At 33.9% G+C, this 20280-nt stretch overlaps 2 protein-coding genes across 2 annotated transcripts; both read left to right on the forward strand.

Annotated features, from left to right (window-relative positions):
* The first annotated feature begins 547 nt into the window (after positions 1-547).
* On the forward strand, positions 548-2554 carry LOC138332765 (collagen alpha-1(VIII) chain-like). Its single transcript, XM_069280733.1, has 3 exons — positions 548-645; positions 1369-2012; positions 2339-2554. The coding sequence occupies exons 2-3, from the start codon at positions 1373-1375 to the stop codon at positions 2344-2346; spliced, it is 648 nt and encodes a 215-aa protein (XP_069136834.1). The 5' UTR covers positions 548-645; positions 1369-1372; the 3' UTR covers positions 2347-2554.
* Positions 2555-11924: 9370 nt separating this feature from the next.
* Positions 11925-13774, forward strand: LOC138332766 (uncharacterized). The gene is made up of 3 exons (XM_069280734.1): positions 11925-12009; positions 12484-12878; positions 13635-13774. Exons 2-3 carry the CDS (start codon positions 12488-12490, stop codon positions 13640-13642), a joined length of 399 nt encoding a protein of 132 aa, XP_069136835.1. The 5' UTR covers positions 11925-12009; positions 12484-12487; the 3' UTR covers positions 13643-13774.
* Positions 13775-20280: the final 6506 nt, after the last annotated feature.

A 20280-nucleotide genomic window follows, 5' to 3' on the forward strand; every position in this document is an offset into this window, starting at 1 on the left:
CCTATATGGAATGAAGTACTGATTGCGCCTGCACCAAAGGTAAGATAATCTTTTTTATTTTATTTTTTGTGTAAATTAGACTATATATACACGATTAAACACCAATCATTGTTAAAATGATGAATATCATTTATGCTCTGTCGGCGGTGGAGCATATTAAAATACAAATAACACACAAATGATCGCTTTAAAACAAAAAGGTCTTTTAGTAAGTTAAGGTGTTTCGGTAAATTTTCTATATAATATATTCAATACGTAATTTTTTATGAATGAAGTTTACTACGACCACATGCCTCATTAATTCATCGCCCCCAGACACTGATTTAATATGTGGTGACACTCCGTCATTAATATCCAGTCAAGTGTTAAGTTAATTAGAATAATCACACTTCGACCTGTAACCAAACATATGAATACATTTTAAGATTTATAATTAGTTAAACTGTAATTCGTGACGTCATAGGTGCTACCACAAAATAATAATTAATTAATCACTTTTGTTTTAAGTTGTAAAAAATACGTAGATAGTGTAAAGTAGTATATGTAGTCATCTTTGTATTTCCTGATATGGATGTGTATATAAAGCTTGTGATTATTGTTTGGTCATCACGGTTATAGACTTATCTCTCAGACCGACAACATAAGGTATGTACATGGTATAAGTTACACGTTTGGTGGCTATGTCTTTATAACAACCTATATTGATACATGTAAATCAATACTGTTTTAAATACAGGTACAAAAGAACTACGTTCCTACAGCTCGCGAAATTAAATCGCAATGAAAAAGTGAAAAAGGTTGTTATATTAGACATGAAAACGCGAATTGATGTCTCAAAAAAAACCCCAAAAAACCCATGACCTTATATATTTTTCCTACTTATCAATATAACAGTCTTATCTTAGATACCTTACATAGTATTTGTGACTTGTATTATATTTGCGAGGTGTTTTTTTTAGAAACAAAAGTTTTCGAAGAGTATTTCTGTTATCACTAGAAAATACATGCATATTTGGAAATCATTTTCAATCATATCAAAGACCTGTATTAATGTAGAAAATTCCTAGCTATGAACACTTTTGACTATTAAAATCATTGGCGTTTGGTAGACTGCCAAACAATCGTGTGGCGCTTATTTCGATGTATCATTTAATATTCGAGAGCTACAATCTGATTAAAACAAGATCTTCAAAATGCTTATGCTATGGCTTCATACCATAAGCGTAATCTGGTTTTGATAATAGTTCAAAACAAAATTGTAAATAAATTGCAACTTTTATGACAAGCCTAAATTACTACCAAACTTTACTTCCATAAAAATACGATATCCATTAATTCGTAATTTTACTTTCTGCTTTTTTCTCTCAGAAAAATGAAAGGACTTAGCCTGGCAGTTATTGTCTCGGTTTGTGTTGGTGTGGCTATCGCCTCAATCCTACCACCAAACTACATGTCGTCAGACGATGACGGAAGCAACTACCCCTTAGGACCCGGTGAGGGCGGTATGTACCCTGGAGGGCCAGGAGGTCCTATGGGCCCGGACGATGGAATGTACCAAATGGGACCAGGAGGGGAAGGAGGTATGATTACCATGGGACCTAGACCAATCGGACCAGGATACCCTGGATCTATGGATGATGACCAGGTGCCAGTCATGAGTGGTCAGGTGGGAGCAGGATTCCCGGGTGTAGTTGTGAACGGTCAATTTCCAATGGGTTACCCCGGACTGGTAAAGAAAAGTCATGTCCCCATCAAATACCCAGGGCACACCAGACATGGCTTTATGGCAACTGTAGTATCGGCGAATAATGGTCATGTCAAAGTTATACCACGTATACCACGCCCGAACGTCTTCTACAGACCAGGCCAAGTAGGAACCACTGTCGTCAGTCCGGGACAAATAGGATCCACCTTTGTCAGGACAGGACTAACCGGGGTTGTGGGGCACCAGGGTCCAGTACTCTACCCTACAATCGGAAGGAAAGTTGTCTACCCAGTTATGTCAAGACCAGGTAAGTACTTACACGTTTAATTGTCGCCACCGATAGATATATACAGATACAAAGGCGAAATCATTTTTTCTGCTTCGCGCTTCAACTTTCCCGCGAATAGATTGAAACATTAACTTAAATAGACTTTTCAAAAAGATAAACCAATGTTCACGTTGAATTCAACTCAATCTGGCGTTGAATTTTACCATTTCTTCCGACATAAAGGGGGCTGTATTCTTTTCTCAAATTGTTGTTTTCTACATTAGGTTTCTCATTAACATCATACATATGTAAACTACTGAAGTACTGATGATGAATCTAATATATAACTTTTCTATTTTCTACAGGATATTAAAATCTGTGATATACACTCTCTGGAGGTAAACAGAAGAATGAAGAAAGATATATCGGTGTTATTAGTGGAAAGTTCTGAAACATATCTGACTGCCGCCAATGAACCAGTTGTCTCTATTCATCTTATAACAAATCCATGTTTTAAAATCGATTTTGTATGTCGTTTGTCTCATGTACGTTTATGATCTCATTCATTTAAAAAAATGTTTCATGTCCTTTGTAAACATTTAAATTATTGGTTTTCATCATTAAACACATTTTCTTTAAGACATATACTGTTTTTGTTTCTATTCTATTTGACATCAGTACAAGTCAAGTCTATAAATCGAATGAATGCAAAAAAATTACTTGGATAATGAAAACCAGTTTATGACAAAATTATTACTTTCTCGTTCAGATATACGGTCATGTCGTAAATATCATAAGACGTTAAAAATAATGATTGCCTCCGTAGACAAATGAGCCAGATAGTTATATAATAAATGCAACCTGAAGGTTCATGGTATTTAAGATTAATTCGTTTAATGGTGGAATATAAATGAGTTTATAGTGGATTTTCCACATGTAAATGACTCACACCCAATAACGACAAATAAACGAAGAATATGCTAAGTGTCAACCAAAAATTTGAATGTGGTAAGTTTTGGTTTGATCTATATTGGTTAACGCCCTGTAAACCTGTCAGGGTCAATTCCTAAAAATAAGCTTTGTATGCAAAATAATATATCTTACAGAGAGGCACAATGCTTTGTGATATTGCTATAACATTACGATATTTTGTATTATATTGGATCCTCGTAAAACTTAAAAATGACCTTTGTATGCAAAATAATATATCTTACAGAGAGGCACAATGCTTTGTGATATTGCTATAACATTACGATATTTTGTATTATGTTGAATCCCTGTATGACCTAAAAACTGATAATTAATTAGGATACCAAGATGTGTTGGTAATGTCTAGCAAATTCTTGCATCAAATAGGTAATCCTCAATTAAATATGGGTATGCTATTACCCGCAGAGGTTGGTGCTTGGAGCTTATATTGATATGAATTGTAGCTGTTATTAATATATATATAAGTAAAACTGGCTTTAAATTACTTAATAGGTCTAGACAAATTTGCAATATGTATATATTGCTTTCCACAGAATCCAAAACAATGACAAATACATTAGATCATTTTTCAAGCGTAAAACAGTATTAAGAAAGGATACAGCTATGTGTTTCCATTGTGGTAAAAGAGCCACAACCGCTGCACTGTTATGAGTAAGCAACCATAGCTTGAATAGGAAATATGAAGTCAACGATCATTATTCTTATCAATCATACACACGATCTAAATACTTTTTTACCAATTAACACAGCCTTATCAGAAGGGCTACTCTGAAGATTAGGATATGGAAATAAAGGCTTGCAGCCTACGTTCATCATCATCATCGAAAGTTAGTGTAATTTGTATGATATGGACATAGAGTCTTGCAGCGTGTACGTCGAATAGCTATCGTATTAAATGGTATAACATCTTAATTACATTGATTAAATATATGTTTTACACATTTAACGATGACAAAAGAGATACATTGAAGAATGAAGTTCTCAGTATGGATATTGGAGATGCCACAGATTGGAACAAATACATGTTACCCGAACATGGATATTGTGTGATTGCTTATGTAAAAAGTCACTTTCGAAAAAAAGGAAAGACTTCACTAATTGATCATCCTTTTTGGAATTGCAAGCAGTTTGAACATAATAAGGAATCAAAACATTCATGGGATGCAATTTTTTCTATAATAGAAAATAAAACCGCCTCTGAGACTATTAAGTCATGGAACTCACTGGAAAAATTTTAATGGGCAAAACGTAACATGGATAGATAGCTGGCCAACGATCCGGTGTACAAATACTAAGATATAAAATCTCCGTGTAGTGTATCAGTAACAACACTTACCTTATCCTAGTGGAAGACTACTAAAACGTAGTCTAATATAGATCAAACATTATGATTAAAACTTTGAAATTAGGAAGGTGAAAACAGACCAATTATCAAAGATTTTCTTTCTTATTTTTCGTAATGTAATTGCTATAAGTTAAAAAAATTCCCAGTGCTTTTGAATCTGTACTTAGTTATGTATTGCTGCAAATTTTATTTAATGAGTTAAAGGGTCATCGACCCGGGTGAATGTCCAGAACAGTTATATCGATATTTTTCTTTGGTGGATGACATCACAAATCACATTTAAAGGTAAGAAAATCTATAAGAAAGATGTCGAAATAAAGAGAAAATTGAAAATAATCATTTTTTATATTGTATCCTTTTATTGCATTTCAGAAATACTTAGTTAACAATTAAAGAAAATTTAAACAACAGGCGCAATGCCTATATCAGTCTTCTTCTATTACATCCGGTTAGGCTTGGTATACAGATAATATGTATCAATTGATTATTTCTACAGAAATTGTATATCACAACATGTGAAATATCTACTTTATTATGGATTAAGGAGTATATTCATCATGAAATTAAATAGAATAGGTGATATAATTAAAGAGATAACTACTATTCATAATTATTTAGAAAAAAGAAAACAAAAATATTATTTGATAAAGTGAAGACACAACATATTTCCACCAAGTCTAAAATGAAAAGTTATATGTAATTTATATATATAATAAACAATAATAACACACTCACACACATTCATTCGCACTTTCAAACTAGAATGTTATGAGGTGTATTTAACATAACAAACTTGCCTTGCTATAATAGTAGGTAATACGTAGATTGAATTAATTGTATAGTCACCTCGATCAACTTGTTGTTCAGAATGTTAACAGTAATACAAATGATTTACTTATGAATTCTAAATATATGTCTCCTTGTCATACCTTCGCTACGATTGTCATTCACCACTGCTCCAGTATCAGGACTTATCCCCCACTCACTGCTTTGATATTTGAAAATGGTTAAATAAATTATATCCTTGGTATGGGAGCGGTGGTGGATGGCAATTCTCAAAACATTGGTATCTCTGACACCTCCCTGAACACATCTTTCGCGTATATTAAGTGTATTCTTTTATGATTTTGCATCCTTCTATTATGTGGTGATATCCATCCAAATTCAGGCCCCAACCAAAACATTCAGCTAGAAAATATAACTTTATGTCACATAAATATATGTTCATTGCGTAACAAGCTCCACATCCTTGAAGCCGAATATTCTGATTTTGACATATTATGCATATCCGAGACACACCTCGGTACTACCATATCCGATATTGATATTGCATTAGAGCACTATGGTCATGTATTAAGGAGGGATAGAGATAACAACGGTGGTGGTGTACTTATATACGCTAAAACTAACATTAACGTTAGACGTAGGTTAGATCTTGAATGTAATAATCTTGAACTGATATGGTCTGAAATCACAACACATAATAAAACTATTCTACTTGGCTGTTTATATCGACCCCCTAATTCCTTAGTTAATTACTGGGACCTACTTGATAATAATATTAATAAAGTTATAGACACACAAAAAGACGTTATTCTTGTAGGTGATATAAATCAGGATATGTTAAATCTTACTCCTAATTCACATCTTCACAGACTTTTACTAAAATACGGATTAGAAAATACTGTTTCTGAACCTACTAGGATTACTTCGTCTTCTTCAAAATCATTAGATGTAATTATCACTAATAATACTAATTTAACGACTAATACCACTGTACATACTCCATCCTGCAGCGATCACTCTCCTATAAGTTCCGATATAAATTTTAAATCATTTAAAAACATGCATACAAAAAGACTTTCTTATACTTTAATACTGCAGACTATGATGGGACAAATGAATATCTTCGTTCTATTGATTGGGCTGTCGAACTACAAGGAAGTATTGATAATATGAACTGATAAAATCTTAGCAGCTATTAACCTATTTATACCTCATAAAACAGTAACTATCAGAACCAATGATAAATTTGGATGACAAATGATATACGAGTAATGATACGTAGAAGAAATCGTCAACATTCTAAAGCCAAATTATATAACACTCCTGCCTCATGGAACAAATTTAGAACCATTCGGAATCAGGTTATTTCTTCAATCCGTGATGCAAAAGAAAAATATCTATCTAAACTTCAGTCCTCTTTAATTGATAAATCTATGCCGCCTGGTAAATGGTGGCGAATAGCGAAGTCAGTTATGAATCTTAATAACAAAAATGAAACCAACTAATTATTAATGGTGATCTAAAACTACATCCTATCGACAAAGCTGAATCATTCAATGAATACTTTACATCTATATCTGTTTCTAATAAGAATGTTGACGATTTACCTCCTGACAGTCCTCAGCCACAGCATACATTTTCCGCTTTCGACATTACATAACAAGACATAATTGGTCAACTTCATCTTCTCAACACCAATAAACCTTCAGGTCCTGATACTATTCCTCCTCAATTCATAAAGGGTGTCCCTCAGTCAATTATAAAACCTCTTTCATGAAATATTTAATAATTCTATATCAACTGGTATGCTTCCTGATGTGTGGCAAAATGCCAATGTTACACCCATATATAAAGGTAAAGGTTTACGAAGTGACCCTTCTAGTTATAAACCTATTTCTGTGACTCCTATTTTTAGCAAAATTTTGGAAAAAATTGTGTTTAAAAATCTTTTTAACTTCCTTTCCAGACATAACATAATCTCCGAATATCAATTAGGATTTTTTACCTAAAGTTTCAACAACCTATCAATTATTAGCTATATATGACACAATTGTAATAACATTTGGATAATGGCAAAGAAGGGAGATTGATATTTTGTGATATAAGCAAAGCTTTTGATCGTGTCTGTTCCTTTACTATTAAAGGCAAGTCCTAAGTGGTAATGAGATTCATTTTCTCCAATTACATTATTATTAAACAAAAGGTGTGGATAATCACTGTTTTGTCTACGACTAAAATTCATTGCTATTGTTTTATTAGAACTGCAGAGGGATGAAAGTATTTTTAAGTTGGAGGAACATAAAGATATTTACATTGTTGGTAATAAAAACATCTATCAATGTATCAGTGGTATTAGTAATACGCGTCGGCGTTTGTATAAGATTTTTTAATTGATATTTATTTAAAAGCTTAAAAAGATGAGAAGAAGGTTTCATCTTTAGTAGGTCGACATTAATATCACCAGTAATTATAATGTTATGAGTAGTATTAATAAGATTATCTAATGTATTATCAAGTTTGTTCCAATATTCAGCTGCTGTATTGGAAGGTCTATACAAACAACAAAGAAGTATTTTTTTTATTTGAGGATCGAATTTCTAAAATAATATGTTCAATAATTTCAGTTTCTAAATCACTTCTGTGATTAACAAGGATATTACTTTTTGTGTATATCAAATGCCACCACCATGCTGAAGCTGTCTATCTCTTCGATACAAATTAGGATGAGATCTTAGATCATTATTCAATACATTAGTGTCCAATTGCGTTTCAGTTAAGCATATGATATCCTTATCGGAAAATTCTGCATCAACTAAATCAATTTTGTTCCTTAGAAACCTTACATTTAGGTGTAGTATTGATAGATCATTGAAGCAGTATTTTTCATCAGAAGAAGTCGTGGATGGACCTGATGTTTATGTGTATGTCACCTGACATGATAAGTATGTAATACTTTATGTTAGTAGTAAAAGGACATAAAAAGCAAGTCATATTTAATATTCTACATTCATACACACTCATACTTACAAAAAATAATATAAATCAAATCTAACAAAAAAAGCAAAAAAAAACAAAAAAAAAACAAAAAAAAAACAAAAAAAACAGTTGCACAAAACAGGAGTGAGGACAGGTACATGAGGTTGATCTCTCCTCCATATATGTACACACTTATTGTATGTGCATGAATTATCATACAATTGTCTCAATGATATTGTGCTCATAATAGCATGTTATATATTATGCGACGTTCGATGTATATTCGTGTATCTTGATTCCCTTTTGTGCACACAGCCATAATGTCCTCAAGTCAATTTCGGGTCAATTTCAGGTCAATTTTTGGTGATTTTGTTTTAGGTCAAATTTACCCAAGAACAAAAAAACTTGAAATTGACCCAAAATGTATATAAAATTGACTTGCAATTGACCTGAATTTAACATGAATACATTTTCATGTCAATTTCAGGTGAAATATAACTGAAGTTTTCTTCATGTAAATTGATATCAATTTCAGGTCAAGATGTTGCCAGGTCAAATTGACCTAAATCAACATTGCCTGTGTACGTTACAAACGGTCAGCTGTAGATAACACTTCAGGCAGTAAGATATCATGTCTATTTCATACAGAAGAACACAACAGTGTCCACGTCTGAGGTACTATTTATGTCACTAACAGGCGTTATCTAGTATGAACATGGTTTTTAGATTATAACATTTTAGAATCTTTTTTTGTTAATTTAAGTAAGCTTGAATTCATTAACCGACGATGACATATTCTCGTGTCAGTAGAACAGTTGATCGACCACATCTAAAATATCTACTTGTACGAATTTATTAAAAAAAAATCATCATACATACGGGCATGTAGGAACTCTCAGTTGCTGAATTAGGAATTTAAATGATATTGAAAAAGAAAACTCTTTGCTTTCTCTGATGACCCAACGTTGTGGCCTCTTACATTTTTTCTATATAATGAACGTGAAATATTCCCAACAACTAAACTGATTGACCATTTTGAACTTACCTGACATTAATGTTCTCATATTGATTAATCATAACGACACAATCATGTATTTATATTGCATCAAGGTGATAAAATATACGGCGTTATACATTGCCTTGTTTTTATTTTGTAAGTGGGTTTAGGTGCCAGCTTTGATGGATTAGTCTACAATTACATCTAATAAGTCTGTCTATGAATTATCATCGTGCTTTTGAAAAACTGAAAAAAAACATCATTACTGTTAGATTTGTTAGATGTAGTTAATGTTGTTTTTATTAATATGAGAAAATGATATCATCGATAGGTAGTTCCAGATTTTAAATCAACAATTAAAAATCAAAATCCTGACAATCTTATAATCTTTAAGTTATATTTCTAACATAAAATTAAAATTAAATACAATTAGTAAAATGTTCTAAATTACGATACTTACAATGAATATGTTTTGATTTAACAAAGTCAAGTAAGAGTTCAAAAGAAATTGTGTTAGTAGTGGCAAAAAATGATATTTACATCTACAATGCAGTAAAATGCGTTCATACTGTCAGATTATGAATCCTAGTTGTGGTCAACGATTTCTTTTCTTACTTTTACGATGCTATTAAGAATGATAAATTGAGTTAGCTAATGTCTATAAAATATTTATACATTTTTATCAGTGCCTTTCAATGATTTGCATACTTTATCAAATCCGAAAAAAAATAACAGGTCAAAATGTTCGCCCAGTCATGGCACATGAAACTTTAGAAATTAAAAAAAAAAAAAGTTACATAAAATAGTTGGACAGTCTTGGTTATTTTGTTCTTCTTGTTGAAAACAGGAATGAGAACAAAGGGTATTCGTATGTGTTTGGGTAAGTGTCGAACTAAATACATAATTTCCAATTTAAAGTATATTCTCGGACTCAAAGCATATTTACAGCAGACTCCTCAAACGAAATGTGATGAATGGGAAATTGGATAAAAAAGTATCAACGCAATCAGTTACCATTAGTAGCATAATCTCCAGATGACCGTTTGTAACCTATTGTAACATATACATTACAAATGAATCCACGAAAATAACTGAGAGAGAACTACGAGTACAATATATTTTTGTACAGGTAATGTTGTTGACTGCCTTTGAAACACGGGTTGTAGAGAGTAGTTAAAGGAGTTAACACTTGCCGTTCATGAAAAATCAGGTTCATAAATGCATTGGTAATTATACTAAATCAAATACTTATACCATGAAAAGAAGACAATTTCTACGAATAAAAAGTCAACAATCGTGAGTAATTGTTGTTACAATAGTTTTTTTTATTAGAGAACAAAGAATCAACATAGTTCACAAAACAATCAAACAATGAGTACAAAACCAGATTTCTTTTGTTTTAATACTGTTTATAACAATGAGTACAAAGCCAGATATATTTTGTTCACATACTGTACACAACAATGAATACAAAGCCAGATATATTTTGTTCACATACTGTTCACAACAATGAGTACAAAGCCAGATATATTTTGTTCACATACTGTACACAACAATGAGTACGAAGCCAGATTTATTTTGTTCACATACTGTTCACAACAATGAGTACAAAGCCAGATTTATTTTGTTCACATACTGTTCACAACAATGAATACAAAGCCAGATTTATTTTGTTCACATACTGTTCACACAACAAAGAGTACAAAGCCAGATATATTTTTGTTCACATACTGTTCACAACAATGAGTACAAAGCCAGATATATTTTGTTCACATACTGTACACAACAATGAGTACGAAGCCAGATTTATTTTGTTCACATACTGTTCACAACAATGAGTACAAAGCCAGATTTATTTTGTTCACATACTGTTCACAACAATGAATACAAAGCCAGATATATTTTGTTCACATACTGTTCACAACAATGAGAGTACAAAGCCAGATTTATTTTGTTTACATACTGTACACAACAATGAATACAAAGCCAGATATATTTTGTTCACATACTGTACACAGCAATGAATACAAAGCCAGATTTATTTTGTTCACATACTGTTCACAACAAAGAGTACAAAGCCAGATATATTTTGATCACATACTGTTCACAACAATGATTTCAAAGCCAAATTTATTTTGTTCACATACTGTTCACAACAATGAGTACAAAGCCAAGTTAATTTTGTTCACATACTGTTCACACAACTGTTTAAATGTTAACAAAAAATTATGTACATTTGTATCATTTGCAAACTTAGTGTTTAGTCCCATCTAAACATAATGTTTTCTTTCCACATATGTGATGAGTCAAATTTCTATGCAATTTGTTAAAGTCGGCTCCTAATGGTTATGGTATCAAGTTTGTTTAAAAGTAGAGGATTTGTGATAAAAAGAATCACTATTAAATCAAGATTTTGCTTTGTATTCTTATTGAAGCGTTTTTCTTAAATTGCGTGTTTGAAAGTGTATTTAAGGAAAATAAGGACATTATGATAGAGTACATGTTGTATAATATGTTTCTCTTTGAAGCAGGAAATACTTTAATTAAGTTAAACTTTTTATATCTTTTGTAGAGTTTACAACGGTTATATGCCTCATAAATTCCCTGCCAGACATTGCTGTAAGTATTCTGACGTGTGAAATGAGCCTTAGAAAGATAATTCTTCGACCAGCACCAATATATATATATATATATATTGAGAATTATAATTAGTTTAAGTATGATTTGTAAAGTCATTGCAGATTATTAACAAAAAATAATCATTGATTTATTATCTTTGTCATGAATAAATAAAAAACCAACTCGTAGTTTAGAATGCAAATTTGTCTTTAGTCATGTTTCTATTTCTGGAAATAAATCTGTATATAAAGGATCGAGTTCTTCTTCGGTTATCGCAATCCTTAACAAAGACATTCATCGCCGACTATCAGCCAGATTACCAGGTATGTCTCTCATATGAGATCATGATTATGATTATGAGACACTTTAATCAATATTCAATGTAAAATCTAAAGTATTATTAAGTTAAACTGCTAGGGTTAAAACAAGGAAACGTTTTGGAGTCGGATTTATCGCCAGAAAGCACATTCGATTTCAAACACTTTGGATCAAAGAACTATTCAGATAACATCTTATTACATAGCTTAAGAGTTTCGACCTGTTTTTCTTTCAAATATATTTTTATTGAAAGATGACCGAATTTGTAGTTTATTGAAATTAATGAAACTGGTTTGATGATGTCGTTATTCGCACTGAATTCGTGATAACGTGAAAGCCTAAACAGGCTTTGAAACGTTAAAGCGAAATGCTGTTTACCAATGCTGTATATTTTATAACAAACCCCGGAAAGCTAGCAAAACATAACTCAAACCAAATGTTGATGTGATGTGAATATTTTTATTATTTGTTTTTCTCAGAAACATGACCGGGCTCAGTTTGGCACTTGTTGTCTCAGTTTGTGTCGGGGCGGCTTTCGCCTCCATTATACCAGATGAAGAGCTCAACTTTCCTATAATTCCTCCAAAGGGGATCATACCAGTTCCCCCAGTTTACCCAGGACCAAAAGTAGATGATGACGATTACCACCGGTATCCGGGGTACATCAGATATCCACCCTACCCCGGACATGGATACGCCGGTTATGGATACGCCGGACATGGATTCCCTGGTCATGTATACCCCGGACATGTTGGACCAAAAGTTATCCCAGGCGGGTATCACTACATCCCCAGGGGTGGACCACGTGGAGGAAGACGAGGTCCCATAGCGTTTCCCGGATATGGAAGGAAGATTGTCTATCCAATTATACCAAGTAAGGACAAGTTTAACCATTCACGTAAACTGTAAATACGATGGGCATTGGTTATCATTAGGTATCTCAGAAATAAATACGGCTTGATGTGAAATAATGTTATTATGTCTACAATGTACGTGATTAGTGTGTGCAAAGCGTGTAGGCCGAACCCAAACTATGACCAATTTCTTTAACAAAGGTGACTTACGTTTTGATATTTGCTGCTTTTAGATACCTTTCGGGAATCCGAATCGAGTATGGGTATAGCGTACATATAGTACTTGCTTGATCGTATAGCTATGTGAATAGAAATTTCAACCGTATTAATTAAAATCGTTCGCAATAAAGTGGAATTTGGAGTTCTTGTTTTATTTTTCTTACGGGGTTAAGAACATATATTTTAATGTTGCGTTTTGCTTTGTTGTTATCAGGCAGAATTAAATTCACCAATTGGCCTTCTGTTAATTGCATCTTTAATTGATAATCCACAAAACTGTCTAAATTAGCATTTTATAATTGATTTGTTATATGATCATCATGAACTTGATCAAAGGAGTGCGTAGCATTAAATGACCAATATACATATATTATATAAGATACTAACACTATAAAATATTTCCAATGTAAAATATTAATAATATTGATAATATTACATACATTTGTATAATATTGCATGTTCATCATAGTAAACATATCGTCATGAATATATTAAATGTACCAATGAAATATTGAATATGAAAAGCTATTGTTATTTATCTGTTGAATCTTCAACAGAACACTGAACTCAGTAATGGACAGGCTCTAGGTGAAGGAGGACAAACGAGGGAGCAGACTGACGTCATTCCGCGAAAGGACCAGTTGTAAGCCTTCGTCCTGGATTTTTCTTTAAGCCAATAAAATCTATTCCTCACCTAGTACTTATTTTGTTTTATTTTATCTAAAGATGTTATTAATTTAGTGAAATGTGTAATTCAACTTGTCTTCTGTTTGCTGTACATGTCCAATTTAATTGACATTTTAAAACTGTAATTTGTCTGAATTCAACCTAGATTTATATCGCTGATATTTTGAATAGAACATAAGACCCAAACTTATAATAAAATCTGTCTTCATCTTGAATAACTAAAACTGTTATCGTCATGAATATACAAGAAATAAGACTTAGTCATTTCATGAAAATTAGATATGGTAATGCAACAGTAATCATTATATTACTATATAATAAGGCATTGTGTTTATGGAAGTGTAAACGCAATGGCGTATGAATAAAAAGCTAGTATCATGTCTTGAATACTTCTAGTTCAACGCCGTTTTAGATTTAACGACAAACATGCAAATAATTCAAACAAATCGATTAAAAAGTGCCTTATATTGGATTAATGGTGTTACACATATCATGGGATATGTGCTCTACATGTATTGCTAACGCTCAACATTCGATATGTATGGATATATCCATTGCGTTTGTACCATCGTTTACGCAATAAAAACAATGTTCAATTTCTGACATTTCTATATAAATACCGTGTTGTATTGATAGCGCCTTGGTAATTCTAGCATATAAACGTCCAATCCTTACTCGATAAACAGTTTGCGACATACAATGCCTGAATTAATAGGTTTGTTGATTTTGAAATGACCTACATGAATGACCTATGCCTATGACAATACTAAGGGCGGAGGCGTCCTCTCCATCCATCCATAACAATTATTGCAGAGTAAAGTATAAGCTATTCGTTAATATAAACTCGGTTAACTGAGGCAAGTCAAATAGTTCAAATGTCTCTCCCGGTCAGTTTTGCCCTTGTTTTTTTTAAGATCTGGCTTTCGTAAATGCCAAGTAGAAACCATGTCAAAATGTCAGCAGAAACCCGGCGTTTTCCCAACTAGCTTGTGTATGTTGTCATGAAAACGTTCTGCCATTAATTTCGTTTTTCTAATTTCTGATCCATTGAGATATGATAATTTATCAAAATATATTCATCGCGGTGAAAGAGACATGACCGATATATATTGAAAGCCACGTCAACATCTTTAGCGAGAAACGTGTGTAACTGGAATGGGAAATGTTATCAAAGTGTTTACTAATAGAAGTATGTCTATCATTGGTTTTGGTATAAAACATAACCTTGAACTTTGCTTTCTACATGATCGTATCATGATTTCACAGGGGAAACATTTAATAGTTTATTTACCTCGACCATTATCAATCCTTATTTTTAACAAAATCATCGGTCTAATGTTTAGATCATTCTCATATATGAGCCCTCAAATGTTCCTGGCACTGTATAAATCACTTATTCGTCCAATTGTGGAATACGCAACACCAGTATCCTCACCACACCTGGTCAGAGACATGACCGTCATTGAAAATGTACAAAGACGAGCAACAAAAAGGATACCGTGTTTAAAGCATCTATCCTACCAAGATCGCTTAAAGAGTCTAAGTCTACCAACACTTCAATATCGTAGAGAGCGCGCAGATATCATCCAAACCTACAAAATTCTAAATCATTTGGACATACTGAACGTTGAGTCACTATTCGATGAAATTGGACGAACTTCAACAAGGGGGCACTCCAGAAAACTATATAAAAGGCAATTCAGACTGGGAAAATCAGGCCACTTCTTCAGCAACAGAGTTATCAACATCTGGAATTCTCTACCAGAGGAAGTGGTGTGTTCACCATCTCTTAACACCTTCAAGTCAAGACTCAATAAGTACTGGAAAAACCACCCAGCAAAATTTCAACCATCTTTCTGACAAAATTGTATAAATCGGGTGAATAAATTACTCACAGGAATGGACAGCAAACCCTGTGATATTCTAAATCCATGGAAACTTTTTAATCAGTGTTTTTATCAGTGTCTGGCACTTATATATGTGTCGGTATCTCATTACTATGAGATTAAGTAACATTATGTATATATATATATCTCCTGTTCCCCTAACAACGGAAAAGGATTTCAACATTAATGAAATGACTGTATATACATTATTTTAAGCAACCGGAAGTCCATAGTACGCGTTAGGAGTACACAATGTCATTGTTTGAAGAAACTTTAATACATCTCCACAAGCTAGTCTTAGCTTACCAATGATGTCAACTGAGCGAATACTGAGCGAATACAAATTTCAAGAGACATGTATCCCATTAGTACTTTCTGAGAAATAGCTGTAACAAAGTTCAACTAACAAAGACTATTGTGGTTGCCTGTTGACCAAATTGTTTATCAATAGGTCCTTAAAGATGTATTTCCGGTAATTTTCACTGTAACGATACATTGCTTAAACATTTGATATTTGAACATACACATGTAACTTATTGATTAAGCTCCTCAAAAGAATAAGTCGGCCTATAAGAGCGCCGAAATCTAGGGATCATATATTCCTGGTTTTGAATACAGCGCCTTCAATCACAGCCATGTTCAGTACCTTCGGCTTTTGTCGGCATTCCGAATCGTACCACGTGACTTATGTCTACACGTCCTGCACGTGGTGATCCAGGTAACTAGCGTAAGCGCATATGTGTTTGTTTACGTTTTCCTTCTGGCTAATATGAGCAAATCGTGCTGGTATATGTCCACAGAGCGAGTATTTGAAACATCTAATTCACACATTGCCGTAATTCAATATTGTGTGTATCAATTATTGTAATGTGCAAGCATTATTTTCTTTGTAGAGGTCGACCGCATGTTTTGTTTATGAAAAAAATTGTTGACATTTGGTTTCACAACTCTCGTGTTACTTCGAGATTGTCGCGACGATGTTCGGAAGAGTTCGGAATGATTCGGCATCTTTCGAGTTTATTTTTGACGTGTACACGTTAAAAAGATTTTTTACTTCTATAATTAAAAATACTTCCAGTGCTGCAACTTTATAAAAAGTGGTATAAGTAGAAAGTTTAAACCTCGGACAGACGGGGAAAAATGTGTATAACACTTAAACAGTTTTCACTATGACAAAAAGAGCGAAAGTGATAGACCATACAACTTTAAAGGCATTATCCAAAACTAGGGTCTAAATGTTGAGAATGATATCTTCAGTACTTTCGAACAAAGAACGGTAACATCAATCGTTTACGGGGCAAAGCAAAGCAAAGGTAAGAAAAAATGGCTTTGACGTCATCAAATCATTAGAAGAACACTATTTGGCAAGACGTAACATTGATGGATAATGTTTTGGTATGAAGAGCTGGACCACTACGTTACGTCATCCTCTCCAAGATCACTGGCTTATGGCTTATGGCTCCACGATATATTGAAAAGGCAAGATAAGGCAAATTTTGTAGGAGCCAATGAGGAACCGTTACATATTGACTGGACCGCAATATCTGTCTAATACAGATGTAAATACGAAATGGTCTTTAATACGAAATAATTTAAAGGACAATGAAGATAAATATGTACCATCTAAAACTTTTAAATCAGGAAAAATGAAGCAACATATCATTCCGTTGGATACCGAAACTAAAGAGAAAATAAAACTCAAGAACTCTTTGGAAAGCGATTAAAAAGAGATTACAGAGAACTTCTATTTCCACAAGAAAACGAACGCGATTTTACGCAATTAGAGTGTGAATTAGCCAAGAGGTCGAAGGAAAACCTGAATTTAATCTGGCAATAAATCGGTAAAGGTGATCTCCACACGGATTACAGCAACGAAACATCAGCGAAAACTTACAGAGATTGTGGAAAAGTTTATAGAGACGGGAATGGTACCAACAGGACGGAAAGAGGCACATGTATGTGCGATCTACAAAAAAAGGGAACAAATCTCTCGCTGGAATTTACAGGCCCGTCAGTCTTACGCCAGTTGTGTGCAAAATAATGGAAACGTTTGTTCGGCAACACTTGGTAAATCATATGAAAGCCAACTCCCTGTTCAGTAACAAGAAATATGGTTTTATATCGGGAAGATCAACAACTCTTCAACTCCTTACATTTTTTGACCAATGAACTAAAGCACTAGAAAATGGAAAATCTGACTGTATCTGTATCGATTTTCAGAAGGCGTTTGAAACCGTACCACACAAAAGATTACTTAAAAAACTAAAAGCATATGGAATACATCACACTGTCGTTAAATGGATAGAGGATTTCTTTCACGATATGCAGCAGCGAGTTGTAATTAATGGAAATAATTCGGTTTGGAGACCCGTCACATCTGGAGTACCACAAGGGTCTGTAATAGGTCCGATATTGTTTGTTGTAAACATAAATGACCCCCCCCCCCCCGGATACTCTGCACTCTGAGACATACCTGTTCGTGGATGACACGAAAAATATTCAGAGTTATCACTGAAGAAAATGATCAAATCATTCTACAAGAAGATCTCCATAATATATTAGCATGGTATGATAAATGGCTCAAGAAATTGCATCCTGGGAAATGTGTACACATGCACTAAGGAAGGACAAGTATATACAACTCTAAAGAAATCACAAGTGGAAAACGACTTTGGAGTAATGATCGATAGCAGTCTCGAATTCGAAAACCATATATTTGAAAAAATCAAGAGAGCAAATACGATGATGGCAATAATAAGAAGAGCATTTATAAATTCATGGATCAGAAACCTTCCTATTATTATATAAATCATTAGTGAGAACTCATCTTGATTTCGCATGTGCTATCTGGTTTCCGTACAAAGCGAAATACATCGAAGGGCAACAAAGCTGGTCGCTGAAATTAAAATCCTTTCATACATAGACAGACTAAAATATCTACAGTTAAATGTACCAACATAGGCGTTCAGGAGACAGCGAAGAATATGATAGAAATTTAAAAAATAACCAACGGAATGTACGATCGTGAAGTCACGGGATTTTTGAAGATGTGGAAAGATGTTTCGTCGCGGTCCGGAAATAGAGGAAATTCTTTAAAAGAATACCCTCAACAATGTCACCACTGAAAAAGAGAAAAAAAAACAGTTTTTCACTGCGTACTGCAGCGGTGTGGAATAAGTATTATCTGTTTTCGGACTATCGGGCCTTCGGACTATTGGGCCTTCGGACTAACGGGCCTTCGGACTATTGGGCCGTAGGACTAACGGGCCTTCGGACTATTGGGCCGTAGGGATATAAGGGTGTCACCTTCGGTTGCAACCTTCATCAATACGTTTATATTAAAAAACAGAGTCAAACAGAACAAACACTGCGTATCACATGTATTCTAATTAATATCTTTATCATTATCTAGGTGTGCGTATATAGAGTGTGTATAATGGATGTGAATTATGGTAATCATATGACGACAGGCGTTGGTGTTAGAAGTCCTGACAAGCTTAACAATTCCATCAGTAATATTCAGTCGCATATGTACATTTCATTACAACGACAACCCTTCGACCAGTACTTGTATAAATTCATTACCATGTTTTATTATTAGCTCAACTCCGTGACGTCATACGAAAGCGAGGAGTTACATATCACGACGTAAGAACCTACTCATTTCCTTGCATGTTGATGAAAACGCAGTTTGTCGTGTAGATCTATAGTTAGTCATGTTTGTACTTCCTGATATGGAACTCTATATAAAGTCGAGGGTTCTGACTTGGTCATCACATTCTTACAGCAGCAGTTACCACAGCAACCAACAGCTAGTAAACAAAGTATGTACATTGTGTTATGTAACATTACAGTATTCAAACCGTTGTTAAGGCTAACAAACTTTGGCCAATGTCATCACTTGTCTCAAGATAAGCAATAACATAGGCAAAGCATGAAGTAAATTGTTTTCAATGAAAAAGTGATTCGATCATCTTTTTCAGAAAATCGTTTTCTTTTTAATCCTAGGTATATGGAGATTATAAACGAACAATTTAAGCAAGTGTGATGAAATGTGTTGATACATTGTAGAATGTTGCTGTACGTTCATATTTGTTTTTACTTATTTCGATTACTGTTTCTCGTCTTTCCTTACTCTAATTCTAGTGTGAATCGCCTGATTTGTTCTATTTAACCCCGTATATTTTGATACATGAAGGTGATATCTATTACACTTAACTGATGTTACCATTGCTGCTATATAAATACATTTGTATTTGTTTTTGTTTTGTTTTAGCAAAAATGGATGGACTAAACCTAGCAATTATTGTCTCAGTGTGTGTTGGTGCAACTATCGCCTCAATTCTACCTCCCAACTACCCTCCTCCAGGCGACGATGGGGACATGTACCCTATGGGGCCAGGAGGTCCAGGGGTTATGGTACCTATGGGGCCGGAAGGGGGAATGTACCAAATGGGATCAGGAGGCGAAGGAGGTATGCTTCCCATTGGACTAGGAGGCCAAGGGGCTTTGTTACCTTTGGGACCTGGAAGCGAAGGAGCTATGCTTCCCATGGGACCAGGAGGTCAAGGGGCTATGGTACAAATGGGCCCAGGAGAAGACGGAGGTATGATCGCCATGGGACCTGGAC

This window comes from Argopecten irradians, chromosome 10, assembly GCF_041381155.1.
Source record: "Argopecten irradians isolate NY chromosome 10, Ai_NY, whole genome shotgun sequence".
NCBI lineage: Eukaryota > Metazoa > Mollusca > Bivalvia > Pectinida > Pectinidae > Argopecten > Argopecten irradians.